At 44.1% G+C, this 24198-nt stretch overlaps 1 protein-coding gene across 1 annotated transcript in view; it reads left to right on the forward strand.

Annotated features, from left to right (window-relative positions):
- Positions 1–24198, forward strand: part of PCSK6 (proprotein convertase subtilisin/kexin type 6) — a 487218-nt gene that overhangs the window by 391379 nt on the left and 71641 nt on the right. Inside the window, exon 14 of the mRNA XM_082254401.1 lies at positions 19657–19833. Within this exon, the coding sequence (XP_082110527.1) occupies positions 19657–19833 (177 nt within the window). The remainder of the gene's footprint in view (positions 1–19656; positions 19834–24198) is intronic.

The raw sequence follows: 24198 nt of genomic DNA on the forward strand, positions 1-24198 counted from the left end.
GATGGGAGACACATTTTAGTTCAGCAATCCGCATGGAATTTAGGAGCTAGTGGATTAAATCCACCAATGAGTATAGGACCACAGGACGTAATAATCTCACCATCTTCCAGATCAGGGTTTCTCAACAAGGGTTCCTCAAGAGGTTGCTAGGGGTTCATTGGGAAATTAGCCATTTCTGCCTCTCAGATAAGCTCCCATTGATTCCCTTGATCCGTTTATTTGTAAGGGGGCAATTCTTCCCAATAATCACAAGTGTAAGGAGCATTCTTCCCAGGGACCACCACACTAATGTATCATGAGTTGTAGACAGTGATGTATTTTGGTTTTGTGCTGCCCTAGGCCTGACTAAACTCGTGCACCCCTAATTAAATTTGACCCACCCCTTCCTGCCAAGGCCACACCCCTTCCTGTTTAGAGTCCCTGTCATCTGCAAACCACACCCCTTCTTCTTTAGGCTTCACCAACGCATCGGCTGGTGTGAATGAACCCTAAGCTGTGTTGAGAGGCTTTTGCTTGCTTCAAGTATGTTTTCCATACCTATGCAAGTCTATTGGAATGCAAAATCTGCATTAGGCATAGAGAATTGCAGGTCAGGAGGAGGGCAAATGCACCTGTCAATTAATTCTGAATGATCACTGAAACATCTCAAACTGATGTCAGAACAAATGCCAGTGTTAAGTGATAACAAAAGCACTTCCAGTGGTGGAAGGGCTCATATTCACCTACTAAAATACCCCTAAATGACATCACATTGGGCAGGCAGATAGGGTTGGGCTAAATTCATATTTGTGGATCTGACAACACAGGTACCGCTCTTGGCTGTCCGTGCCACTTATCCCAGGAGGAATAATGGGGATGGGGACCTGCCCAACTATAGTTCCATTTGAAGGTGGTCATGTGACATTCACAAACCAGTTTAGTAGTCAAAGCATTAGGACTCTATCAGGCCAAAAATGACCCCAAAACATGTCAACACACAGACTGAAAGATCTTTTACCTGTGTATGTTTAATTACATTACATTTTGCTAAATAAAACAGGATTAACTGTGATTAAGATGTTCCTATAGAGAAAACCTAAGACAAATCAGCAGGTTGCAAAAACCATGAGCCGAAAAAGTATGTTTCATCTTTACTTCTCATCCAGAATGCTACAAAAGCCCGGTATGCCGCATAAGAGGGTAGGTGGAGCATTAGGCTGCTAAGACCTGCTGCCAGTGCCACACTTGCTAGTATTGGCAACCGCCAGTTGTATTAGGTGTGGCCGCTAATCTGTCCAAACATCAGGCCAGTCATCGGTCGCCGGCCATTATTATCATACTGGCAGCAGTGCAGCCACTTTATAGGGACGCCAGACCGATTTGCCTCCTAGGCCCTGCAACCTGGCCCAGTCCTGCCCATAAGACTGGCACTACACTAAAAGTGTAGCGCAAGTGGTGGAGACTCTTTTTGTGCAGGAGTTGGAAGGAGGCTGTTTTTTTTTCATGTGGGGACGGCTTTTTGCTGCCCCCCCTGTAAAGGGCTGCTCTAGGCCTGGGCCAAGATTCAGCATTGGTTGTAGATATAGTAATTTTTAGCCGGGGGTTCTCTGGGACTGGAAAGTTATTTCTAGGGTTCCTCTGTGTTGAAAAGGTTGAGAAAGGCTGCTCTAGATCCTCGGTCACCAACCAGTGATCCGTGGACCCTTAATGGTCCACGAGAAACTTTTGGTGGTCCCCAGGGGTTCTGCCGCAAATCAACATTGTGGCATATGTATACTGCCCAATGTTGTGTCCAGTGTTGTTCTCAATGCACGCTGACAGTCAATACTACTGGCACGCATTGTTACCCAATGTCTCCTCTGTAGTTCCAGCTCCTGTGAACTCAGAGGGAGGCACCGGGAGAAGTCCAGAGAGTGGGTGGTGAAGGAGGGGACAATATTTTGGAAGTGCCCCTTAATTTTTATTGTACATCCAAACTTAGTCTCCAAAGGCTTTAGATAGGTTATCATTTGCATGTAATTTCCAAATAACTCAAAGTGTCTAGGTTGGCTTGTAAGTTAGTGAGATTCTCCATGTCTACAGCAAGATGTACATTATTGCCATACCGCTTAAAGGGAAACTGTAATGATTTTGTGTCAATTTCATATTGGTAGTGTATATGTTTCTAACTTGTTTTCTATCAAAGATTATATTAGGAGAGCAAATGTTTAGTGGCACATAGTGGGGGTCTGCAAACTATAGTCAGCAGGCCATATCCAGTTCTTGGCTAGAGTTATTGGCCTGGCACAGGTGTTCAGGTCAGCCCCTTCTTTGGTCCCCAGTACAAGTTCCCCTTGGCTGCACTGTTATTGTGCCGTCATTGGTGGCTAGGACTGTCAGGATCATAAAAATTAATTAAATGCTCTGCCTACCGCTACAGCCATGCTCCCGGGCTCTCCATGCCATGAGTGTGTATAGTAAAGGTGGACTCCGATGGGGACTCCACCGTAAATGGAACTCTGAGGATCCTCATGTAAGGGGGTTTCTGATGGTACTTTGGTTTTTGTTATGGTTTTTGATACTCTAATATAAAAGTGGGGCCCTGATAGTCTCTTAATGGGTACTCTGATGTAAGCAGGCACTCTAATGGGGATTCAGATCTAAAGGGGCACTCTGATGGGGACCCTGCTGAAAGGGGAGCCTCTGAGGTAAAGGAAACTATGAAGGAGACATTGATGTAATGGTGACTCTGGGGACCCTCTTATAGGGGGTTTCTGATGGGTACTCTGATGTAATGGGAGACTCTGATGGAGATTCTAATGCAAGGGGGGCCCTGATAGAAAATCTTTATGGGTACCATGATGTAAGGGGGGAGGGGACTCCAATGGCAACACCTGATGTAAGGGGGACTCTAATGGGGACCCTGATGGAGACCTTGATGTAAGGGGAGACCCTGAGGGAGACCTTTATGTAAGGAGGGACTTTGATAGGGACTCTGATCTAAGGAGGCACTCTGATGGGACCAAAGTGAAAGGGAGACTCTAATGTAAAGGGAATTGTAAGGGGGTTTCTGATGGAAACTTTGATGCAATGAGGGACCCTGATTGAGTCTTATGTAAGTGGGGACCCTGACCCTGATACTCTTGATGGGTACCCTGATGTAGGGGGTAGGGACTCTGATGGGAGCACCTGGTGGAGATCGTGATGTAATGAGGGCTTTGATAGGGACCCTGATCTAAGGAGGCACTCTGATGGGACCATGCTGAAAGGGGAGACTCTAATGTAAAGGGAAATATGATGGGGACCCTCTTGTAAGGGGGTTTCTGATGGGTACCCTGATGCAATGGGGGACCCTGGTAGAGACTCATGTAAGTGGGGACCCTGATTCTGATACTCTTGATGGGTACCCTGATGTGGGGGGTAGGGACTCTGATGGGAGCACCTGATGGAGATCTTGATGTAATGAGGGCTTTGATGGGGGCCCTGATCTAAGGAGGCACTCTGATGGGACCATGCAAAGGGGAGACTCTAATGTAAAGGGAATTATGATGGGGGAAAGGGGGTGTCTGATGGGTATTTTGATGCAATGGGGAACCCTGACAGAGCCTTATGTAGGTGGGGACCCTGACCCTGATACTCTTAAAGGGTACCCTAATGTAGGTGGGGGGGGGGGGCTCTGATGGGAACACCTGATGGAGATCTTGATGTAATGAGGGTTTTGATGGGAACTCTGATCTAAGGGGGAACTCTGATGGGAGCACCTGATGTAAGTTAGGCTGTGATGTAAGGGAACTCTGTTGTAAGGGCAGGATTCTGATGGTCTAAAGTTTATTAGGGATTTCTTTGCTGTGTTTTAATGAAATTCTTTCTCTGTTCTGAATCATATGTTGATTCCAAAAAAAAAAAAAAAAAATACAAGCAAAACATATAAATTTAAATTGCATTTATTCATTTTATAAAGCGGATTTTTTTTGACCTGCAAATATTTGTAAAATAAACAATATGAACCTCGCGTTGAAAAGTTTGGAGGCCTCTGGCATAAAGCATCCACATACTCCGTTATATGAAACATGTAACTTAGGATATTAAATATGAACGGATTTTCCTTTGGACATAATTCTAGTTGAGTGATGATCAGAAATCAGATTTGGTATGTTAGCACCGTGTCCTCTACTCTCCCCAGTCCATGCTGAGCTGACTTGACTTAATGAGGAGGAACCCAGCCTGACATCAGCTAAATAGTTTTAGACAGCCTGGGCCCCCGAGGGGCTGCTTACCACAAGCTGTACGTCTTGGAGGGCGCGAAGCAGAGGCCAACTTGCATAGGAAGTTGAGTGTCGGCCCACGTGCTGAACCCAGATCATACGGCGAAATGTGAACATCTGGCAGTGTGCAAGGGACGGGATGGGTGAGAACATGACTCTGAAATCAGCATTAGTCATGGAGCTTATTCATGTTATGTATTTTGCTTGCGCTATAAAAAAAACATTGAGGCAAAAAAACGTTCATTTCACAGCTTGCCCACAACTTTATGAACTGTTTCTGAAAGTAAGAGTGTTGCTTGACTTTTTTTTTTTTTTTTATAGCAAGTGGAGTTGCTTTGAGAAGAGGAGTAAATGGCTTGCAGTTTATGATCTATACAGTGCCTTGAAAAAGTAATTACACCCCTTGCAATTTTCCACATTTTGTCATGTTGCAACCCAATATGTAAATGCATTGTATTGGGATTTTGGTGTCCGTTTATGAAACTGAGATGAGCAGTGATCCTGCTGATCGCAGCTCATCTCAGATCATTATTGGTTTATGGAAACAGAGATGATCGGGGAGAACATGTTCTTCGCTGATCATCTCCACATACGGAGAATCTGTCATTGACTGACACAGAAACGGCCAGTTTATGAAGCTGTGATCTCCGCATTTCCCTGGTGATCTGAGCCAGAATTCACACTCCCAGATTCACCAGCTCAGAGGTGGAGAATCTGGGAGAGAAGACATAATCGGGGGGAGGACTGGGCAATTGCCCCCCGGGCTGCTCTGATGCCCCATAAAAAGGCTGCACCGCTTCTGCCACAGACATTCCTAAAGCAGCGGTCCTCAACTCTGGTCCTCGGGGCACACTAACAGGCCAGATTTTAAGTATTACCTTGGGGAGATGCAGACTAGAATACTGCAATCACTGAGCAGCAAATGAGATCACCTGTGATGTAATTCAGTTTTCTCTGTCGCTCATTGACAGACGTAGTCTTCTTGATTCACATCAATTGGGTTATGTTGTCTCCGCAGGAGTAGGACTAGGCAGAAAGAAAAAACGTTCTGGCTCCACCCTAGGGGCAGTCCCAGAGGGTATATCCTCCCTCTCTCTGCTACAAGGAATCAGTTTTTTTCTGTCTAGTCAGGAGTAAGGACCTAAGTTCCTTGCTGGGATCTTTTGGTCCTGGCAAGATTTTTTTTTTTTTTTTTTTCCGTTGGAATTTTTATTTGAGTCTCATTCTTTGCTTATAATGAGCCTTTAAAACTTCTAGTTGGCACCGGTTGGGCCTTCTAGATTGGATTTTGATTTCTGTCAATCCCACCCCTCATTTGTGGCACTGCTTCTGGATGTCCCAATTGATGTGAATCAAGAAGACTACGTCTGTCAATGAGCGACAGAGAAAATCGTTTTTTTGTAAGATCTTACCGTAAAATCCTTTTCTCTTAGCTCATTGACAGACGTAGTACCCGCCCCTCTATCATTGAGTTGGGTTGGGTTAAATGCTCTGTTGCTGCTTTATAACAGAACTGATTCCTTGTAGCAGAGAGAGGGAGGATATACCCTCTGGGACTGCCCCTAGGGTGGAGCCAGAACGTTTTTTCTTTCTGCCTAGTCCTACTCCTGCGGAGACAACATAACCCAATTGATGTGAATCAAAGAGGACTACGTCTGTCAATGAGCTAAGAGAAAAGGATTTTACGGTAAGATCTTACAAAAATCCGATTATCTTGCAAACCTGGCCTGTTAGTGGGCCCCCGAGGACCGGAGTTGAGGACCACTGGCCTAAAGGATTCCAGGTGAAGAAAAGTTAAAAGTCCCCACTGCTGACCTACTGAGTGCGGGATAAAGACCAGGACAGAGCGCAGGTCTCTTCCCCCCCCCCGAGCATGGATGGTGTAATAAACTGTATTCGAGCAGAGGCCAGTTCTATGCCCCACTGGAGACTCTCTTCCCATAGCTAGCTCCGAACGAGCTGTCCCAGCTCCCCCAAACTGCCGCCTGCTGGCCAGGTCGGGAACCTGGATTCGGCAGGTGAGTAGGGAGTACCTGGAGCCTCATCCTGGAATGGGGGTCAGGAGGAGGCTGGGAAGAGGGGGAGTGGGGCCGAGTCACTGCACCATGGGCCTCTGGTTTGTATTTGCCTCTTGGGCCAAAAGTTGCCAGTCAGCCCCTGGGGAAGAAGGAAGATTATTGACTTCCTTTGTAAAATGGAGAAACCCTCTATTTGGTGGGACTTTATGGCAACAAATTTTTTCAATTAAATCTCATCCATTCGGATATAGTAAAAAAAACGTATTTATTATTGGCAAAGCCACGTGAAATAATGAATGGTGTAAACAAACATATTCAACATACATTTCGTTAAACATAAACAAAGAAAAAGATTACAAAACATGTAGTAAAAAAATTGTAGTCCAACAGCAGTGGTTTTCTCGTACTGTAATCTCGCTTTGTCTCACGAGATTACAGGCAAGCCCGTTACTTGTACACGGACCTCAGCCGTTTTCAAGGAAAAACTTCTCCTCTGTTCTCCCTGTGAGAAGTGAAGTTCTCCGCTTCATAAACAGAGTGCCAGAGGAGATAATTTTCCTCTGAGAACTGCCGAGAAGTGAGCTAAGAAAAAAATTCTGAGATTCATAAACGTACACCTTTATGTGATAGACCAACACAAAGTGGCACATAATTCTAAAGTGGAAGGAAAATGATAAATGGTATTCAATATTTTTTACAAATATGTGAAAAGTGTGGTGTGCATTTGTATTCACCCCCCTGAGTCAATACTTTGTAGAACCACCTTTCACTGCAATTACAGTTGCAAGTCTTTTTGGGGATGTCTCTACCAGCTTTGCACATCTAGAGAGTGATATTTTTGCCCATTCTTTGCAAAATAGCTCAACTAAGAAATTTTAAAGTCTTGCCACAGATTCTCAATTGGATTTAGGTCTGGACTTTGACAGGGCCATTCTAACACATGAATACACTTTGATGTAAACCATTCCACTGTAGCTCTGGCTGTATGTTTAGGGTCATTGTCCTGCTGGAAGGTGAACCTCCGCCCCAGTCTAAAGTCTTTTGCAGACTCTTAACAACAGGTTTTCTTCTAAGATTGCCCTGTGTTTGAAGGGAACCTATGAGGGCTTCACAGAACAGCGAGAGATTAAATTGCACACAGGTGGACTCTATTTACAAATTAGGTGACTTCTGAAGGCAATTGGTTCCACTAGATTTTAGTTAGGGATATCAAAGTAAAGGGGGCTGAATACAAATGAACACTACACTTTTCACATATTTTTAAAAAACACGTTGAAAACCATTTATCATTTTCCTTCCACTTCACTATTATGTGCCACTTTGTGTCGGTCTATCACATAAAATCCCTATAAAATACATTTACATTTTCGGTTTTAACCTTTGCAAAATTTTAAGGGGTTTGAATACGTTTTCAAGGCACTGTAAATAAAATCATTATTCTTATTAATTTCCTGCACACTGAAGCAATGCAGCTTTTTACTTTAAAGTTATTATCAAGGTAAAATACATCAAGGTCCATAAAGACATGGGTGAGCGAGTTTAGGGTGGAGGAACTTGACTGGCCTGTACAGAGTCCTGACATCAACCCGATAGAACACCTTTGAGATGAATTAGAGCGGAGTCTGTGAGCCAGGCCTTCTCAACCAAATCAGTGCCTGACCTCACAAATGGGCTTCTGGAAAAATGGTCAAACATTCCCATAGACACTAGTTTTAGCTATAAAGGTTTTGCGCTGATGCACCTTATTTGCATATATTCCCATAGACCAGGGGTCTTCAATCTATGGCCCTCCAGTTGTTCAGAAACTACAATTCCAATCGTGCTTTGTCATGTCTGTGAATGTCAGAGTTTTCCAATGCCTCATGGGATGTGTAGTTCTGCAACAGCTGGAGGGCCGTAGTTTGAGGACCTCTGCCATAGACACACTCCTAAACCTTGTGGACAGCCTTCCCCAGAAGAGTTGAAGCTGTTATAACTGCAAAGGGTGGGCCAACTCAATATTGAACCCTATTGACTAAGACTGGGATGCCATTAAAGTTCATGTGCGTGTAAAGGCAGGCGTCCCAAAACTTTTGACAGTATAGTGTATAATAATGTTCTTGGCCATTTTTGGAAAATAATTAACATGGCATGCATGTGTTCTGAACAGCTCGTTGAATTGCCTCTAGCTGGGCCATATAATGAATGATATCGGATTGTGTCTGTAGGAGGTCAGCCTAAAGCTGATAGATTTTCCTGTAATGTATCAGTAATTTGCTCATTTTTCCCTTTCAACTCCATGGGTGGTCCCAGGTCTACCTGGTCATGTAAGGTTCCCGTCCTGTTTTTCTGTTCCTCTTCATTTGGCATTTTTTCCTCTTCATTTCCCTTCCAAGTATAAATCTGTCCCTCCCGAAAACATGTTGACACAAGGAATTTTTATAAAAATCCATATGAATGTAATGTCTTCTTCCAATTAGAGGTGGTTTCTTCTGTCTGAGCCTCCCGTCAGTGGCACCACTGTCACTCCGCTGGCACCAATACCCATTTATTTCATCTTCTGGGACTGTCATCTGGCCTTATATGCGTCAAAACAGCTTAGCTACCAAACGACAGATGAGTCATTCTGTACAGCATCGCTTATGATCCCCATCTCTCTATTAACCATTTAAAGTGTTACTAAATCCAGGAGCCTGCATTCACTATATCCGATCTCCCCAGGAGCCTGCATTCACTATATCTGATCCCCCCAGGAGCCTGCATTCACTATATCCGATCTCCCCAGGAGCCTGCATTCACTATATCTGATCCCCCCAGGAGCCTGCATTCACTATATCTGGTCTCCCAAGGAGCCTGCATTCACTATATCTGATCTCCCCAAGAGCCTGCATTCACTATATCTGATCTCCCCAGGAGCCTGCATTCACTATATCTGATCTCCCCAGGAGCCTGCATTCACTATATCTGATCTCCCCAGGAGCCTGCATTCACTATATCTGGTCTCCCCAGAAGCCTGCATTCACTATATCTGATCTCCCCAGGAGCCTGCATTCACAATATCTGATCTCCCCAGGAGCCTGCATTCACTATATCTGATCTCCCCAGGAGCCTGCATTCACTATATCTGGTCTCCCCAGGAGCCGGCATTCACTATATCTGATCTCCCCAGGAGCCTGCATTCACTATATCTGATCTCCCCAGGAGCCTGCATTCACTATATCTGATCTCCCCAGGAGCCTGCATTCACTATATCTGCTCTCCCCAGGAGCCTGCATTCACTATATCTGATCTCCCCAGGAGCCTGCATTCACTATATCTGATCTCCCCAGAAGCCTGCATTCACTATATCTGATCTCCCCAGGAGCCTGCATTCACTATATCTGATCTCCCCAGGAGCCTGCATTCACTATATCTGGTCTCCCCAGAAGCCTGCATTCACTATATCTGATCTCCCCAGGAGCCTGCATTCACTATATCCGATCTCCCCAGGAGCCTGCATTCACTATATCTGCTCTCCACAGGAGCCTGCATTCACTATATCTGCTCTCCACAGGAGCCTGCATTCACTATATCTGCTCTCCCCAGGAGCCTGCATTCACTATATCTGCTCTCCCCAGGAGCCTGCATTCACTATATCTGATCTCCCCAGGAGCCTGCATTCACTATATCTGATCTCCCCAGGAGCCTGCATTCACTATATCTGGTCTCCCAAGGAGCCTGCATTCACTATATCTGCTCTCCCACAGTACACAGAACACGGAAATGCAATTATTTTAGTAAATATAAACTGCTAAATCCCTTTTCTCATCAGCAGTATATAGCAGTCTTGTGATTTCTATCAGTGTCTGGTTAAATCTTGTAGGAGTTTTCATTCTACTCTGACTGTCCTATGAGGCTGCATGACCCCGGACCCTCTGGACAGTGCTGATTGGCCCTTTGCTGATCACATGCACTCTCCCAAGAAAAACAAAAAAACTCTCTCTAGCAATACTCACCAAACTAAGCATGTGCAGAGTGCCTCCAAGGCTCTGCACTATCAGACGATGGATTGGGGACTGTGGAAAAAGGGGAGGATCAGAGGAGACAGGATCAAACAGCCTTTTTACACAGTGCAGATGATTAATTCCTTAGGTTCCACAGTGAGTATAACAAGAATACTTTACTGCATATCCAGACTGATTTTATTGTTGTGGGTTTATTAACACTTTAAGTTACACTGAAAGCCCAACTCCAGGAAACTAATTTATCTGATTCCCCATGTACCTAGACTGGTCCACACAGCCTCTGTTTGCCTACGCTCCAGCAGCCTGAGGTCGTAACATCATCAAGACTGATACAGGATCCATAGCAGTCCATTGGATGGGATGAAGCCTGGAACGGTCCATCACCAGAGCATAGGAGGCGCAATCTGCTGGGGGAAAGGAGGATGGGATCAGTAAAACTGCTTTTACGCTCTATCGGAATAAACAAGCAGTTAACCATTGTGGTGCAGGTGCAAGGGAGAATTTTCCGATTTTTCTCTGAGTGGGGCTAGAACAGCTGTCACCAAACAGTGGTCCATGAGAAAATTTTCGTGGTTCCCAGGGGTTCTTCCGCAAATCAACATTGGGGTGGAAGTATGCCGCCCAATGTGGTTTCCAATGCATTGATACCCGATGCCTCCTCTGTAGTTCCAGCTCCTGTGAACTCCAAGGGAGGTGCTGGGAGGGGTGCAGAAAACGGGAAGTGAAGAAGGGGGGGGGGGGGACTTCCAATGGCAGTGCATATCAAAATGTGGGAGGGAGCACGAAGCTCGAGCACATGGCTGGATAAGTAGGAGAGCTGGAGCATTGCGTGTATAAGGCAGCGGTGTGATCCAGAGGAAGTGGGTCAGAGAGCCAGAGCATTGTGTGTATAAGGCAGCAGTGTGATCTGGGGGGTGGGGGGGCATAGAGCCAGGTCCTTGTGTGTGTAAAAGGCAGCAGTCTAATCCGGGGGAGGGGTGGGATATACAGTGCATTGCGAAAGTATTCGGCCCCATTGAACTTTTCAACCTTTTGCCACATTTCAGGCTTCAAACATAAAGATATAAAACTGTAATTTTTTTTTGAAGAATCAACAACAAGTGGGGCACAATCATGAAGTGGAACGAAATTTATTGGATATTTCAAACTTTTTTAACAAATAAAAAACTGAAAAATTGGGCGTGCAAAATTATTCAGCCCCTTTACTTTCAGTGCTGCAAACTCTCTCCAGAAGTTCAGTGAGGATCTCTGAATGATCCAATGTTGACCTAAATGACTAATGATGATAAATAGAATCCACCTGTGTGTAATCAAGTCTCCGTATAAATGCACCTGCACTGTGATAGTCTCAGAGGTCCGTTTAAAGCGCAGAGAGCATCATGAAGAACAAGGAACACACCAGGCAGGTCCGAGATACTGTTGTGGAGAAGTTTAAAGCCGGATTTGGATACAAAAAGATTTCCCAAGCTTTAAACATCCCAAGGAGCACTGTGCAAGCGATAATATTGAAATGGAAGGAGTATCAGACCACTGCAAATCTACGAAGACCTGCCCGTCCCTCTAAACTTTCAGCTCATACAAGGAGAAGACTGATCAGAGATGACGCCAAGAGGCCCATGATCACTCTGGATGAACTGCAGAGATCTACAGCTGAGGTGGGAGACTCTGGCCATAGGACAACAATCAGTTGTATACTGCACAAATCTGGCCTTTATGGAAGAGTGGCAAGAAGAAAGCCATTTCTTAAAGATATCCATAAAAAGTGTTGTTTAAAGTTTGCCACAAGCCACCTGGGAGACACCAAACATGTGGAAGAAGGTGCTCTGGTCAGATGAAACCAAAATCGAACTTTTTAGGCAACAATGCAAAACGTTATGTTTGGCGTAAAAGCAACACAGCTCATCACCCTGAACACACCATCCCCACTGTCAAACATGGTGGTGGCAGCATCATGGTTTGGGCCTGCTTTTCTTCAGCAGGGACAGGGAAGATGGTTAAAATTGATGGGAAGATGGATGGAGCCAAATACAGGACCATTCTGGAAGAAAACCTGATGGAGTCTGCAAAAGACCTGAGACTGGGACGGAGATTTGTCTTCCAACAAGACAATGATCCAAAACATAAAGCAAAATCTACAATGGAATGGTTCACAAATAAACATATCCAGGTGTTAGAATGGCCAAGTCAAAGTCCAGACCTGAATCCAATCTAGAATCTGTGGAAAGAACTGAAAACTGCTGTTCACAAACTCTCTCCATCCAACCTCACTGAGCTCGAGCTGTTTTGCAAGGAGGAATGGGCAAAAATTTCAGTCTCTCGATGTGCAAAACTGATAGAGACATACCCCAAGCGACTTACAGCTGTAATAGCAGCAAAAGGTGGCGCTACAAAGTATTCACTTTAAAGGGCGGAATAATTTTGCACGCCCAATTTTTCAGTTTTTTATTTGTTAAAAAAGTTTGAAATATCCAATAAATTTTGTTCCACTTCATGATTGTGTCCCACTTGTTGTTGATTCTTCAAAAAAAATTAGTTTTATATCTTTGTTTGAAGCCTGAAATGTGGCAAAAGGTCGGAAAGTTCAAGGGGGCCGAATACTTTCGCAATGCACTGTATGAGGCAGTAAGTGAACATGTTGTCCTTGAAGTTGATAGCAGAAAAAAATTGGCAAGCGTAAGTATATGAGTGACTTTGACAAGGGCCAAATTGTAATGGCTGGATGACTGGGTAAAAGCTACTCCAAAACTACATCTCTTGTGGGATGTTCCCGGTCTTCAGTAGTCAGGACCAACCAAAAGTGGTCCAAGGAAAGAAAAACTGGCCAACCGGTGACAGGATCATGGGCAGGCAAGGCTGATTGAGGCTTATGGGGATAGAAAACTGGCTTGTGTAGTCTGATCCAATAGAAGAACTACTGGAGCTGCAATTGCTGAATAATACTGGTTCTGATAAAAATGTGTCACAATACACAGTGCATTGCAGTTTGTTGTGTATGGGGCTGTGTAGCCGTAGACCACTCAGGGTGCCCATGCTGACCCTTGTCCACAGCCAAAAGCACCTACAATGGGCATGTGAGCATCAGAACTGGACCACGGGGCAATGGAAGAAGGTGGTCTGGTCTGATGAATCAGGTTTTCTTTTACATCATGTGGATGGCCTGGGTGCACGGGTGTCACTTTCCTGGGGAAGAGGTGGCACCAGGATGCACTATGGGAAGAAGGCAAGCTCGAGGAGACAGTCTGATGCTTTTGTCTAGAAGAGTCCATGCCTTTGCAAAATAGCTCAAGCTCTGTCAGATTGGATGGAGAGCATCTGTGAACAGCAAAAGTCTTGCCACGGATTCTCAATTGGATTTAGGTCTGGACTTTGACTGGGCCATTCTAACATGAATATGCTTTTATCTAAACCATTCCATTGTAGCTCTGGCTGTATTTTTTGGGTCGTTGTCCTGTTGGAAAGTGAACCTCCTCCCCAGTATCAAGTCTTTTGCAGACTCTAACAGGTTTTCTTCTAAGATTGCCCTGTGTTTTGCTCCATCCATCTTCCCATCAACTCTGACCAGCTTCCCTGTCACTGCTGAAGAAGAGCATCCCCACAACATATTGCTGCCACCACCATGTTTCACTGTGGTGATGGTGTGTTCAGGGTGATGTGCAGGGGTAGTTTTCTGCCACATATAGCGTTTTACTTTTAGGCCAGAAAGTTCAATTTTGGCCTCATCTGACCAGAGCATCTTCTTGCACATGTTTGCTGTGTCCCCCATGTGGTTACTTGAAAACTTCAAACAAACTTCCTATGGCTTTTTTTCAACAATGGCTTTCTTCTTTCTACTCTTCCATAAAGGGCAGATTTGTGGAGCGCACGACTAATAGTTAACCTGTGGACAGATTCTTCCACCTGAGCTGTGGATCTTTGCAGCTCCTCCAGAGTTACCATGGGCCTCTTGCCTGCTTCTCTGATGAATGCTCTCCTTGCCCGGCCTGTCAGTTTAGCTGGATGACCATGTCTTGGTAGGGTTGCAGTTGTGCCATACTCTTTCCATTTGTGGATGATGGATTGAACAGCGCTCCGTGAGATGTTAAAAGCTTGGGATATTTTTTTTATAACCTAGCCCTGCTTTAATCTTCTCCACAAATGTATCCTTGATCTGTTTGGTGTGTTCCTTGGCCTTCCTGATGCGGTTTGTCCACTAAGGTTCTCTAACAAACCTCTGAGAGCTTCACAGAACAGCTGTATGAATACTGAGATTAAATTACACACAGGTGGACTCTATTTACTAATCAGGTGACTTCTGAAGGCTATTGGTTCCACTAGATTTTATTTACGGGTATCAGAGTAAATGGGGCTATGAATACAAATGCACGCCACACTTTTCACATATTTGTAAAATATTTTGAAAACCATTTATGATTTTCCTTCCACTTCACAATTATGTGGCAATTAGTATTGGTTTATTACATAAGATCCCAAAAAATACATTTATGTTTTTGGTTGTAACATGACAAAATGTGGAAAATTTCAAGAGGTGTGAAATTTCAAAGCACTGTATTATTTAGATTCATTACACACAGGGTTATATATTATAAGTATTTCTTTCTTTTCATTTTGTTGATTATGGCTTACAGCTAGTGAAAACCCAAAATCCAGTATCTTACTGAAAAGTATGTCCATGTACAGTATAGTATGCGCTCTATACTTGGTCGGGGCTCCTTTTAAGTTACTGCATCAATGTGGTGTAACATGGAGGCAATCGCATTGCCGAGGTGGCATGGAAGCCCAGGTTGCTTTGATAGTGGCCTTCAGCTCATCTGGTGTCTCTCATCTTACTCTTGACAATACCCCACAGATTCTCTATGGGGTTTAGGTCAGATGAGTTTGACAGCTTTCAAGCACAGTGAAACCATGATCATGTGGCCAGGTATTGGTAGTTTTGGCAGTGTGGGCGGTGCCAAGTCCTGCTGGAAAATTAAATCAGTATCTCCATAAAACTGGTCAGCAGAGGGAAGTATGAAGTGTTCTAGAATTTCCTGCTAGAGGGCTGCGCTGAATTAAGACTTGCTAAAATACAGTGGACCAACACCAGCAGATGACACGGCTGCCCAAATCCTCACTGAGTGTGGACATTTTACAATGGGTCTCATGCAACTTGTATTCTGTGCCTTTAGACTCTGGGTCAAGAAAAACGAAGAGATTTCCAGTCACAACTTACCAACCAGCCAGCGACCAACCGAATTGCACTGTCTAACAGTATGCGTTAAAAACAGGGGTTTGGTTGCACACATTTGCAAATAAATGCGTAAGCTGCAGGCCGCGGCAAGGCACCCTGATATCTGCAGTCCCTAACTCTACAATTTAAAGAGTCTCTACAATGAGAGCACATGCATTTAATGGGATAGATGGAGGACAGGTGACTAGAGGGAGCCCACCCCTCCTAAAAGGCACAGGGTCACACTGAACACCCAGCACATGGCACAATGGCGGCAAAGGTGTCAGTGCGTTGCCTGGTTCAATATGGATATCAACGATAATGCAAAAAGTGGTCACCCACCTCCACCTATAACTGGTCTTAATGGTAAGGAGCACTGGAAGGGCGGACGCAGATCAAGAAAAACGAAGAGATTTCCAGTCACAACTTACCAACCAGCCAGCGACCAACCGAATTGCACTGTCTAACAGTATGCGTTAAAAATAGGGGTTTGGTTGCACACGTTTGCAAATACATGCGTAAGCCTGGAAATCTTTGTTTTTCTTGATCTGCGTCCGCCCTTCCAGTGCTCCTTACCATTAAGACCAGTTATAGGTGGAGGTGGGTGACCACTTTTTGCTTTAGACTCTGGGACCTTAATTTACATATAAAATGCAAAATGTACTTTTATACGAAAAGAGGATTTTGTACCACTGAGCAACAGTCCAGTCTTTTCTCTCCTTAGCCCAGGTAAGACGCTTCTGCCGTTGTCTCTGGTTCAGGAGTGGCTTGATACAAGGAATGCAACAGTTGTAGCCCATGTCCTGGAAATGTCTGTGTGTGGTGGCTCTTGGAGCACTGATACCAGCTGTAGTCCACTCAATGTGAATATCCCACAAATTCTTGACTGGCCTTTGCTTCACAATCCTCTCAAGGCTGTGGTTTTTCCTGTTGCTTGTGCACCTTTTTCTACCACACTTTTTCCTTACACTCAACATTCCATTAATATGCTTGGATACAGCACTCTGTGAACAGCCAGCTTCTTTAGCAATGAACTTTTGTGACTTACCCTCCTTGTTTTCTGGACAACTGTCAAGTCAGCAGTCTTTCCCATGATTGTGTAACCTACTGAACCAGACTGAGAGACCATTTCAAGGCTCAGGAAACCTTATACAGGCGTCTTGCTTTAATTAGCTGATTAGTGAGTCTACAATATTGAACTTTTTCATAATATTCTTATTTTCTGAGATACTGAATTTTGGGTTTTCACTAGCTGTAAGCCATAATCCTCAAAATTAAAAGAAAGAAATAATTGAAATGTATCACTCTGTGTGTGATGAATGTATATAAAAGACGAGTTTCACTTTTTGAAATGAATTACTGAAATAAATTAACTTTTTGATGATATTCTAATGTTTTGAGATGCACCTGTGAGTGTGTGTGTAATATATATACACACAGTAAAACCAAGTTAATGATGTTTTTGAAGTCATACTGGTACCTAATAGAACTGGGTAATGATGATGGAGAAGGGGGGTACGAGAACATATTGTACAATCCATTGGGGGTCTGTAATCAATGTAATTGATGTAGTCAGAATGCCTCAGAGCCCTCCTCTCCCCACCACGATCTGAATTCATTTCTGCAAGCACTGTGCAGAGAGCCTGAGGCCATGTCAATATGTGCTTACTGGTTGAAATATGGTATTTTCTGCATCCGGTTGTATCTAGGAGACTCGCTTCAGTGGAAAATGAATGGGACCTGAAGGATAACTTGTTCTAAGATTTTTTTTTTTTTTTTTAATACTGTTGCATCATCAGAGAAGGTGCCGGGATGCCATTTTATCATTCATTATAAATGGGTATAGGTATGGGAATTTTTTTGGCAGCTGTAGGAAAAGATGACGGCTTGATTCTTCGGGGTAAGTTATCTGAATAAGATTTTGTAGTATACCTAATGGGCCTAAAGCAGTGGCATGCTACTCTGATGTGGAAAGTGAAGAGGTTATTTTCATACGAATTTTCCCATAGGACAGAATTCTACTTCAGAAGTGATGTCATGTGTTGGATTGTTTTGTATGTGTTCTCTCTCTCTGAGCATGCCTAGTCTTGCTCATAAGATTTTTTTCCGTCGAAATCTGTACTGAGACTAAAATCAGACGTTGTATTACGGACGACAAAAATTTTATAGCCTGCACTTCAGGATTTTGTCAGCCGAAAAGTCGAAGTTGGCTGTCGAAAGCACCATACTAACAATCCGAAAATCGGCAGACCGGTCGTCGGACGAACTTTCCCTACAGATTTTCTTATCGTGTGTACAGGCCCTTACTAAAGCTGGCCATACTCCAGTCACATTTCCTTTAAGGATGTTTGTTCAATTTTGTAATAGTTGGGGCAAATTTATGTAAAGGCCCGTACACACGATAAGAAAATCTGTAGGGAAAATTCATCCGACGACCGATCTGCCGGGTCCAGCGACATAGGTCTACGTTGCTGGACCCAGGGGAGCCGACCTGCCGCAGCAATATTACTGAGCAGTCGGCAAGTGGTTAAGAACTATCTTCAGTGTTAGGAAAAACAAGGAGTCCTGGAAGTAATGGTTTCGTCCTCACAGAGCCCTGATCTCAACATCACGGAGTCTGTCTGGGATTACATGAAGAGTCAGAAGGATTTGAGGGCAGCCGACATCCACAGAAGATCTGTGCTTAGTTCTCCAATATGTGTGGAACAACCTACCTGCCGAGTTCCTTCAAAAACCGTGTGCAAGTCTACCTAGAAGAACTGATGCTGTTTGAAGGCAAAGGGCTTCTCTTCTGTTCATTTACTTTTCATTTTGTGAATTGATAAATATAAACTATTAACACTTCTATTTCTGAATGCATTCTTCATTTACATCATTTTTCACACCTGCCTTAAACCTTAGCACACTAGCCTAGTCTCAAAATACCAACCTAATCGCTCTCTTCGTTCCTCTCAAAACCTCCTGCTCTCTAGCTCCCTCATCACCTCCTCCCATGCTCGCCTCCAGGACTTTTCCAGAGCCTCTCCAGTCCTATGGAACTCCTTACCCCAATCTGTCCGATTATCTCCTACTCTATTCGCTTTTAGACGATCCCTGAAAACCCTCCTCTTCAGAGAAGCCTACCCACACCTAACAACTGTACTTCCATTTTCTCCATCAGCTCATTCCCAACAGTTATTGCCTTTTGTTTCACTTGACCCTCTCTTCTAGATTGTAAGCTCTATTGAGCAGGGCCCTCTGATTCCTCCTGTATTGAATTGTATGGTAACTGTATTGTCTTCCCTCATATTGTAAAGTGCTGCGCAAACTGTTGGCGCTATATAAATCCTGTATAATAATAGTGTATTTTAATAATTTGTGTAATCATTTATATACAAAAGAGTGCAAAGGAATATTTGCAGATGGTTGTACCAGGAACTCGGGGACCACCACCACACTTGACCTCTTCCTGGGAGGAGAGCCAACTGATCAAAAAGAGGAGGGAAAAAAATGAAAGAATGTTCTGACAAAACATTTTTCTATGAATGTTCGAGCAAATATCTAACTCTATATGGCCAGCTTAAAGCGGTAGTATACCGTTTTTCTTTCACTTTTAACTACAGGTAATCCTATAATAAGACCTATAATAAGGCTTACCTGTAGGTACAATTAATATCTCCTAAACCGGCACGGTTTAGGAGATATTTGCAGTGCATGCAGCCGCTCACGCGCTCTGACCTTCAGCTTCCCTTGCCGGGAGCTTGCCGGAAAATTACTCCCGCGCGCATGTGCGGGAGTGACGTCATCGCGGCTCCGGCCAATCACAGCGCCGGATCCGCCGAACCCGGGAGAGACGCCGTGGGATCATGTCAGCGCCCGCAGCGGTGTCCGGGGGTCCGTGTCGGGGCTTCGTTCTAAGGTAAGTAATTCATAATGAGCTACTAGCTCATTATGCCTTTGTCTTGCAGGTCTTTTTATTTTTATTTTAGGTTTACAACCGCTTTAAGTATTTCCACCAATCCCATCTCCAGTTTTGCCCATGTACTCCTATATATCCCAGAATACCCTTTGGAAAACATGAAAAACCACACCACATCCAGAACAATAGCCATCACCTTAAAATCAAAATGTTACAGATGCGCATAGACTTTTTAATTGTAAAAATCTCCGCATTAATTGTGCTTGGTTCAGAGGTTGCAGAAAGTTAATAGAAAAATATTTATGACTGTTTTTCCCTTTGTTTTCAGGGAAGCTGAAAGAGTGGACGCTGATTCTTTACGGCACAGCTGAGCACCCGTACAATGCTATCAGTTTCCATCACTCAAGGTCCAAAACCCTGGACTTGGCTGCAACTGATCAGGAGCTTTCTAAATCTGGCATTTTCCAGAATCCCCTGGAATTTGAGGAAGAAGATGAGTATTCAGGTACAAGTCTAGGGTATGTCATGCCTGTGTGAAATGACACGTTATTAACATTTGCAACACTTTGGTGCAACATCTGTAATACAGAAACAAATTATATGGATGCAGCTTGTGTGTGAGTTTTTACTGTACAACAATAATGTGTCAAGAGATGCTGTTGTCAGGGGTGTAACTACAGGGGTTGCAGGGGTTGCAATTGCAACCGGGCCCCATGCTCCAGGGGACTTGTGCGGCTCCCCTGTACACCTGGATAGGAGGGGCGGCGGGGGCAGCATGTAGAGAAATCACTGTCCATTAGTTTTCTTTTTTAGGCTTTCTTCTATTTTCATCTGGTGATCCAGTCAGCAAGTATGTTGTTCCTCAAAAGCACAAGCTCTTTAGCAGAATCTATCAGTTTACATGGATGGAATAAATCACTTTACTCTGACAGGGGTGATTAAAATGATCAGCTTTTATTTATTTATGCAAAACAATTACCCCAAAAGGGGGGAAAAAACTGTTTGCTGTAAGTGATATTAACCACTTAAGCCCCGGAAGATTTTACCCCCTTCCTGACCAGGGCCTATTTTGCAATTCGGCACTGCGTTGCTTTAACGGACAATTGCGCGGTCGTGCGACGCTGTACCTAAACGAATTTGACGTCCTTTTTTTTCCCACAAACAGAGGTTTCTTTTGGTGGTATTTGATCACCTATGCGATTTTTTGATCATGCGCTATAAACAAAAAAAGAGCGTCAATTTTGCAAAAATAACAATATTTTTATATTTTTCACATTTTTTTTATATGAAATTCCCCCCCAAAAAAATGTAAAAATATAAATTTTTTACCATTTTAGGCTACATATTTTTGGTAAAAAAATCGCAAAAAGCGTATTTTGATTGGTTTGCGCAAAAGTTATTGCGTTTACTAACTAAGGGAAAGATTTTTGTTGTTTTTTTTTTTAACGCGTAATTGCCGGCGATCTGGGATTTTTTTTTTTTTGTGGGACTGTGACATTGCGGCGGACAGATCGGACCCTTGACTGACATTTTTTGACATTTTTGGGGTTACCAGTGACATTACTACAGTAATCAGTGCTATACATATGCACTGTTACTGTAAAATGACACTGGCAGTGAAGGGGTTAACTTTATTGGAGAGGGAGGGGTTATGTGTGTCCCTAGGGGCGTGATTCTAACTGTGATTGGCTGTGGCTTGAGGTGTAGGAACAGTGATCAACGGTCCTACATAGTAGAACCGTATTATATCCATTCTTACACAGGGGAGAATGACAGGCGGCTTGTTTACATTAGCCGCCTGCCTTTCTCCCGCTGTCACGAACGATCGCGAGTGACCCGCGGACATCGAGTCCGCCGGGCACACGCGCGGCGGGGGGGGGTCCGTGACCGAGCGGGAGCGCGCCTCCGGCAGCGCACGCTCGCTCCCCAGAGCCTCACAGGCTAGTGACGTACCCCTACGTCACTTTGCCTGTGAGGGGCTGACCGCCGCAGTATATGTACTTGCGGCGGTCGGCAAGTGGTTAAAGTGTGAAATAGGGTTTGGTTTCTGTCTGTTAGTGTATCTAAATCTGCTAATACAGTTAACACTACCTCCCCCTCCCCACCTCGACTGACAATGCTACTGTCTGCTGTGCCTCCTGTGCTCATTCCTCTAGAGTTGTGTCTCACAAATACATGAGGTATTACTGGTCAGATCACCAGGTGAAGTCCGAGGGAAAAAGCCAAATAAAAGAAAACTGACACCACATCTAATGATTGAAAGATGCAATGTAATACATTTTTAATTTTGGGTTTAATACTGTTTTAGTGCCGGTTCACACACAAGCGATGTCAGACATTGCATGTGATTCGCACCGCACTGCTGTACAAATCACATGCGATGTCTGTGCGATTCGAATTCAGCCATACAGATTGCATGGCTGAATTCGCATCGCATTCGGACCAAGGTTGCACAGGACCCTTTTTTTGGGTCCGCACCAGAATCAGGTCGCATGGGTGTTCACATCTATTCGATCCGATTCATGTCCGAACTGACAGTTGGCACTGTGATATGCGAACTGATCTGGGGGTGTCGTTAACTTTGTATTGACACCCCCAGCGATTCACATATGGCAGTGTGAACTGCCTGCGATCCCCAGGGTTCCCGCATCACACCAATGTGAACCGACACTTAAAGTAAGGGAAAAAAATGTATATAGACAGAGCGAACATTAATATAGCCAGCTGTTCATGTTACAGTTTTTATTCTTAATCACAAATAATAAAAAAAAACACAATACAATTATTGGTAAACTATCTAAAAAAAAACAAAAAACCCATACATATTCCCCCTTCCATATTCTTGTTTCAATCTTATAGTCACGGAATAAAGGATAAGTATGGGATCTATAATAAGTCTAGTGATGCTTCTTAATAAATAGCTGTAAAACTATGATGCGTTCTTGTAGTTGCCCTTTTATATATAAAATATGTATAAGGCCATTGCAATAAGTGGGTGCAGGAAATCCTAAAACCCATAAAAGGGTCACGCAAAAAAAAAAAAAAAAAAAAAGATTGATGAATCATATAAGATGTGGACTTATCCGATGATCAGTATCCTTCCATGTTATTGCATTCAGAGCCGCAGAGTGACTTAGGTTATACATCATATCCACATGATGTGGCAGACATGCTGGTATGTGCCATCAATCATTAAGCCTGGTGGTGATTGGGAGAACGATCTTGAAAATTCCATAAATCCACACAGATACGTCAGATATCTAAAAGGCAGATGTACTTCTATGTAGGGCCAATGCAGATCAATGTATTTAGCATTCCAAGTGGATTTATCCTGAAATGGTGTACCAAGGAAAAGTCCTTTTCTTCATAGTAAACTTCAGGGATCACTGAGGCATCAAAAAACAAACCATATGTCCATAGCTTGCATTGAACTCCCCAGTGATGAACAGGGGCTTACCTTCAACTTTCGACCCAGGGGGCAAGTACAAACCAGAGGCCCATGGAGCAGCGACTCCCCCCCCCCCCCCCCTACTCTTCCTCCTCCAGCCTCCTTCTGACTCCCATACCAGGCTGAAGCTCCACTCCAGGTACTCTCTACCCACCGGCCGAATCCGGGTTCCCAACCTGGCCAGCAGGGGGCAGTAGGGGGGAGCTGGAACAGCTCGGTCAGGGCTGCCTGGGGGAGGAGAGTCTCCAGTGGGGCAAAGAACCTGCTTCTGCTCAGACACACCAGGGATCCTCAAACTATGGCCCTCCAGCTGTTGTGGAACTACACATCCCATGAGGCATTGTAAAACTCTGACATTCACAGACATGACTAGGCATGATGGGAATTGTAGTTCCTGAACTGGAGGGCCATAGTTTGAAGACCTCTGGTTTACACCATCCATGCTTGGGGGGGGGGGGGGACCTGTGCTCTGTCCTTGTCTTCATCCCGCACTCAGTAGGTCAGTGGCAGGGACTTTTTACTTTTTACTCTTCACCAGGAATCATTTAAGCTTGTCTGTAGCAGAATCGGTGCAGCCTTTTTACTGGGCATTAGAGCGCCCCAAGGGGCAATTGCCCCCTAGCCCAGTCCTCCCCTGGAGATGAATCAACAACCAGGATAAAACACGTACAAGTTACTCATTGCATCTATAGAAATAGCCAAAGTAAAACATCCATCTTCCCAAATCAGTGGTGGAAAAGTCCCAAGACATCAAAGAATCGAGCTAGCAGAAGCATCTCTATAGGTCAAGCAATCAGGTAAGGGAAAACCAACCTGGTGTCTCTTCTCTGATTGCTTGATCGGTGAACAATAATCTGAATTCATCAATCTATTTTTTGCTTGGACCCTTTTTTTTGGATTTCCTGAACCCAAACTTTACAATGGCCCTGTACATCTTTTAGATTAAGAAATGCTACCACAATAAAGCATCATAATTGTACAGCTATTTATTTAGAAGTTTTGCTATATAAGTATTATAGATTCTGTATTTATCCTATATTTTATCACTATATGATAGAAACGAGGATGGGGAAGGTAGTCGATGTATATGTGTTTTTAGATGGTATATCAATTGTCGTGTTGTCTTGGTTTTAAACTGGAGCTCCAGCCCCCCTCCACTAAAAATTAAATTTCAGCAGCTACAAATACTGTAGCTGCTGATCTTTTACTTATAAGGGCACTTACCTGTCCAGGGAGCCTGCAGTGTCCCCACCCAAGCTGATTCTTGAATTAGCTCATGAGTGCTGGCACCGCCATCTTGGGTAAGGGAAACGTGCAGTGAAGCCTTGTGGCTTCACAGCCTGTTTTGTGCTGGGCTTTCTCAATGGGCCGACTGTGGCGAGGGACAAACTTCTAGGTGAGCTCACTGCGGCAAATTCAGCA

The sequence above is a fragment of the Pelophylax lessonae genome (assembly GCF_965119305.1).
Source record: "Pelophylax lessonae genome assembly, chromosome: 4".
Lineage (NCBI taxonomy): Eukaryota > Metazoa > Chordata > Amphibia > Anura > Ranidae > Pelophylax > Pelophylax lessonae.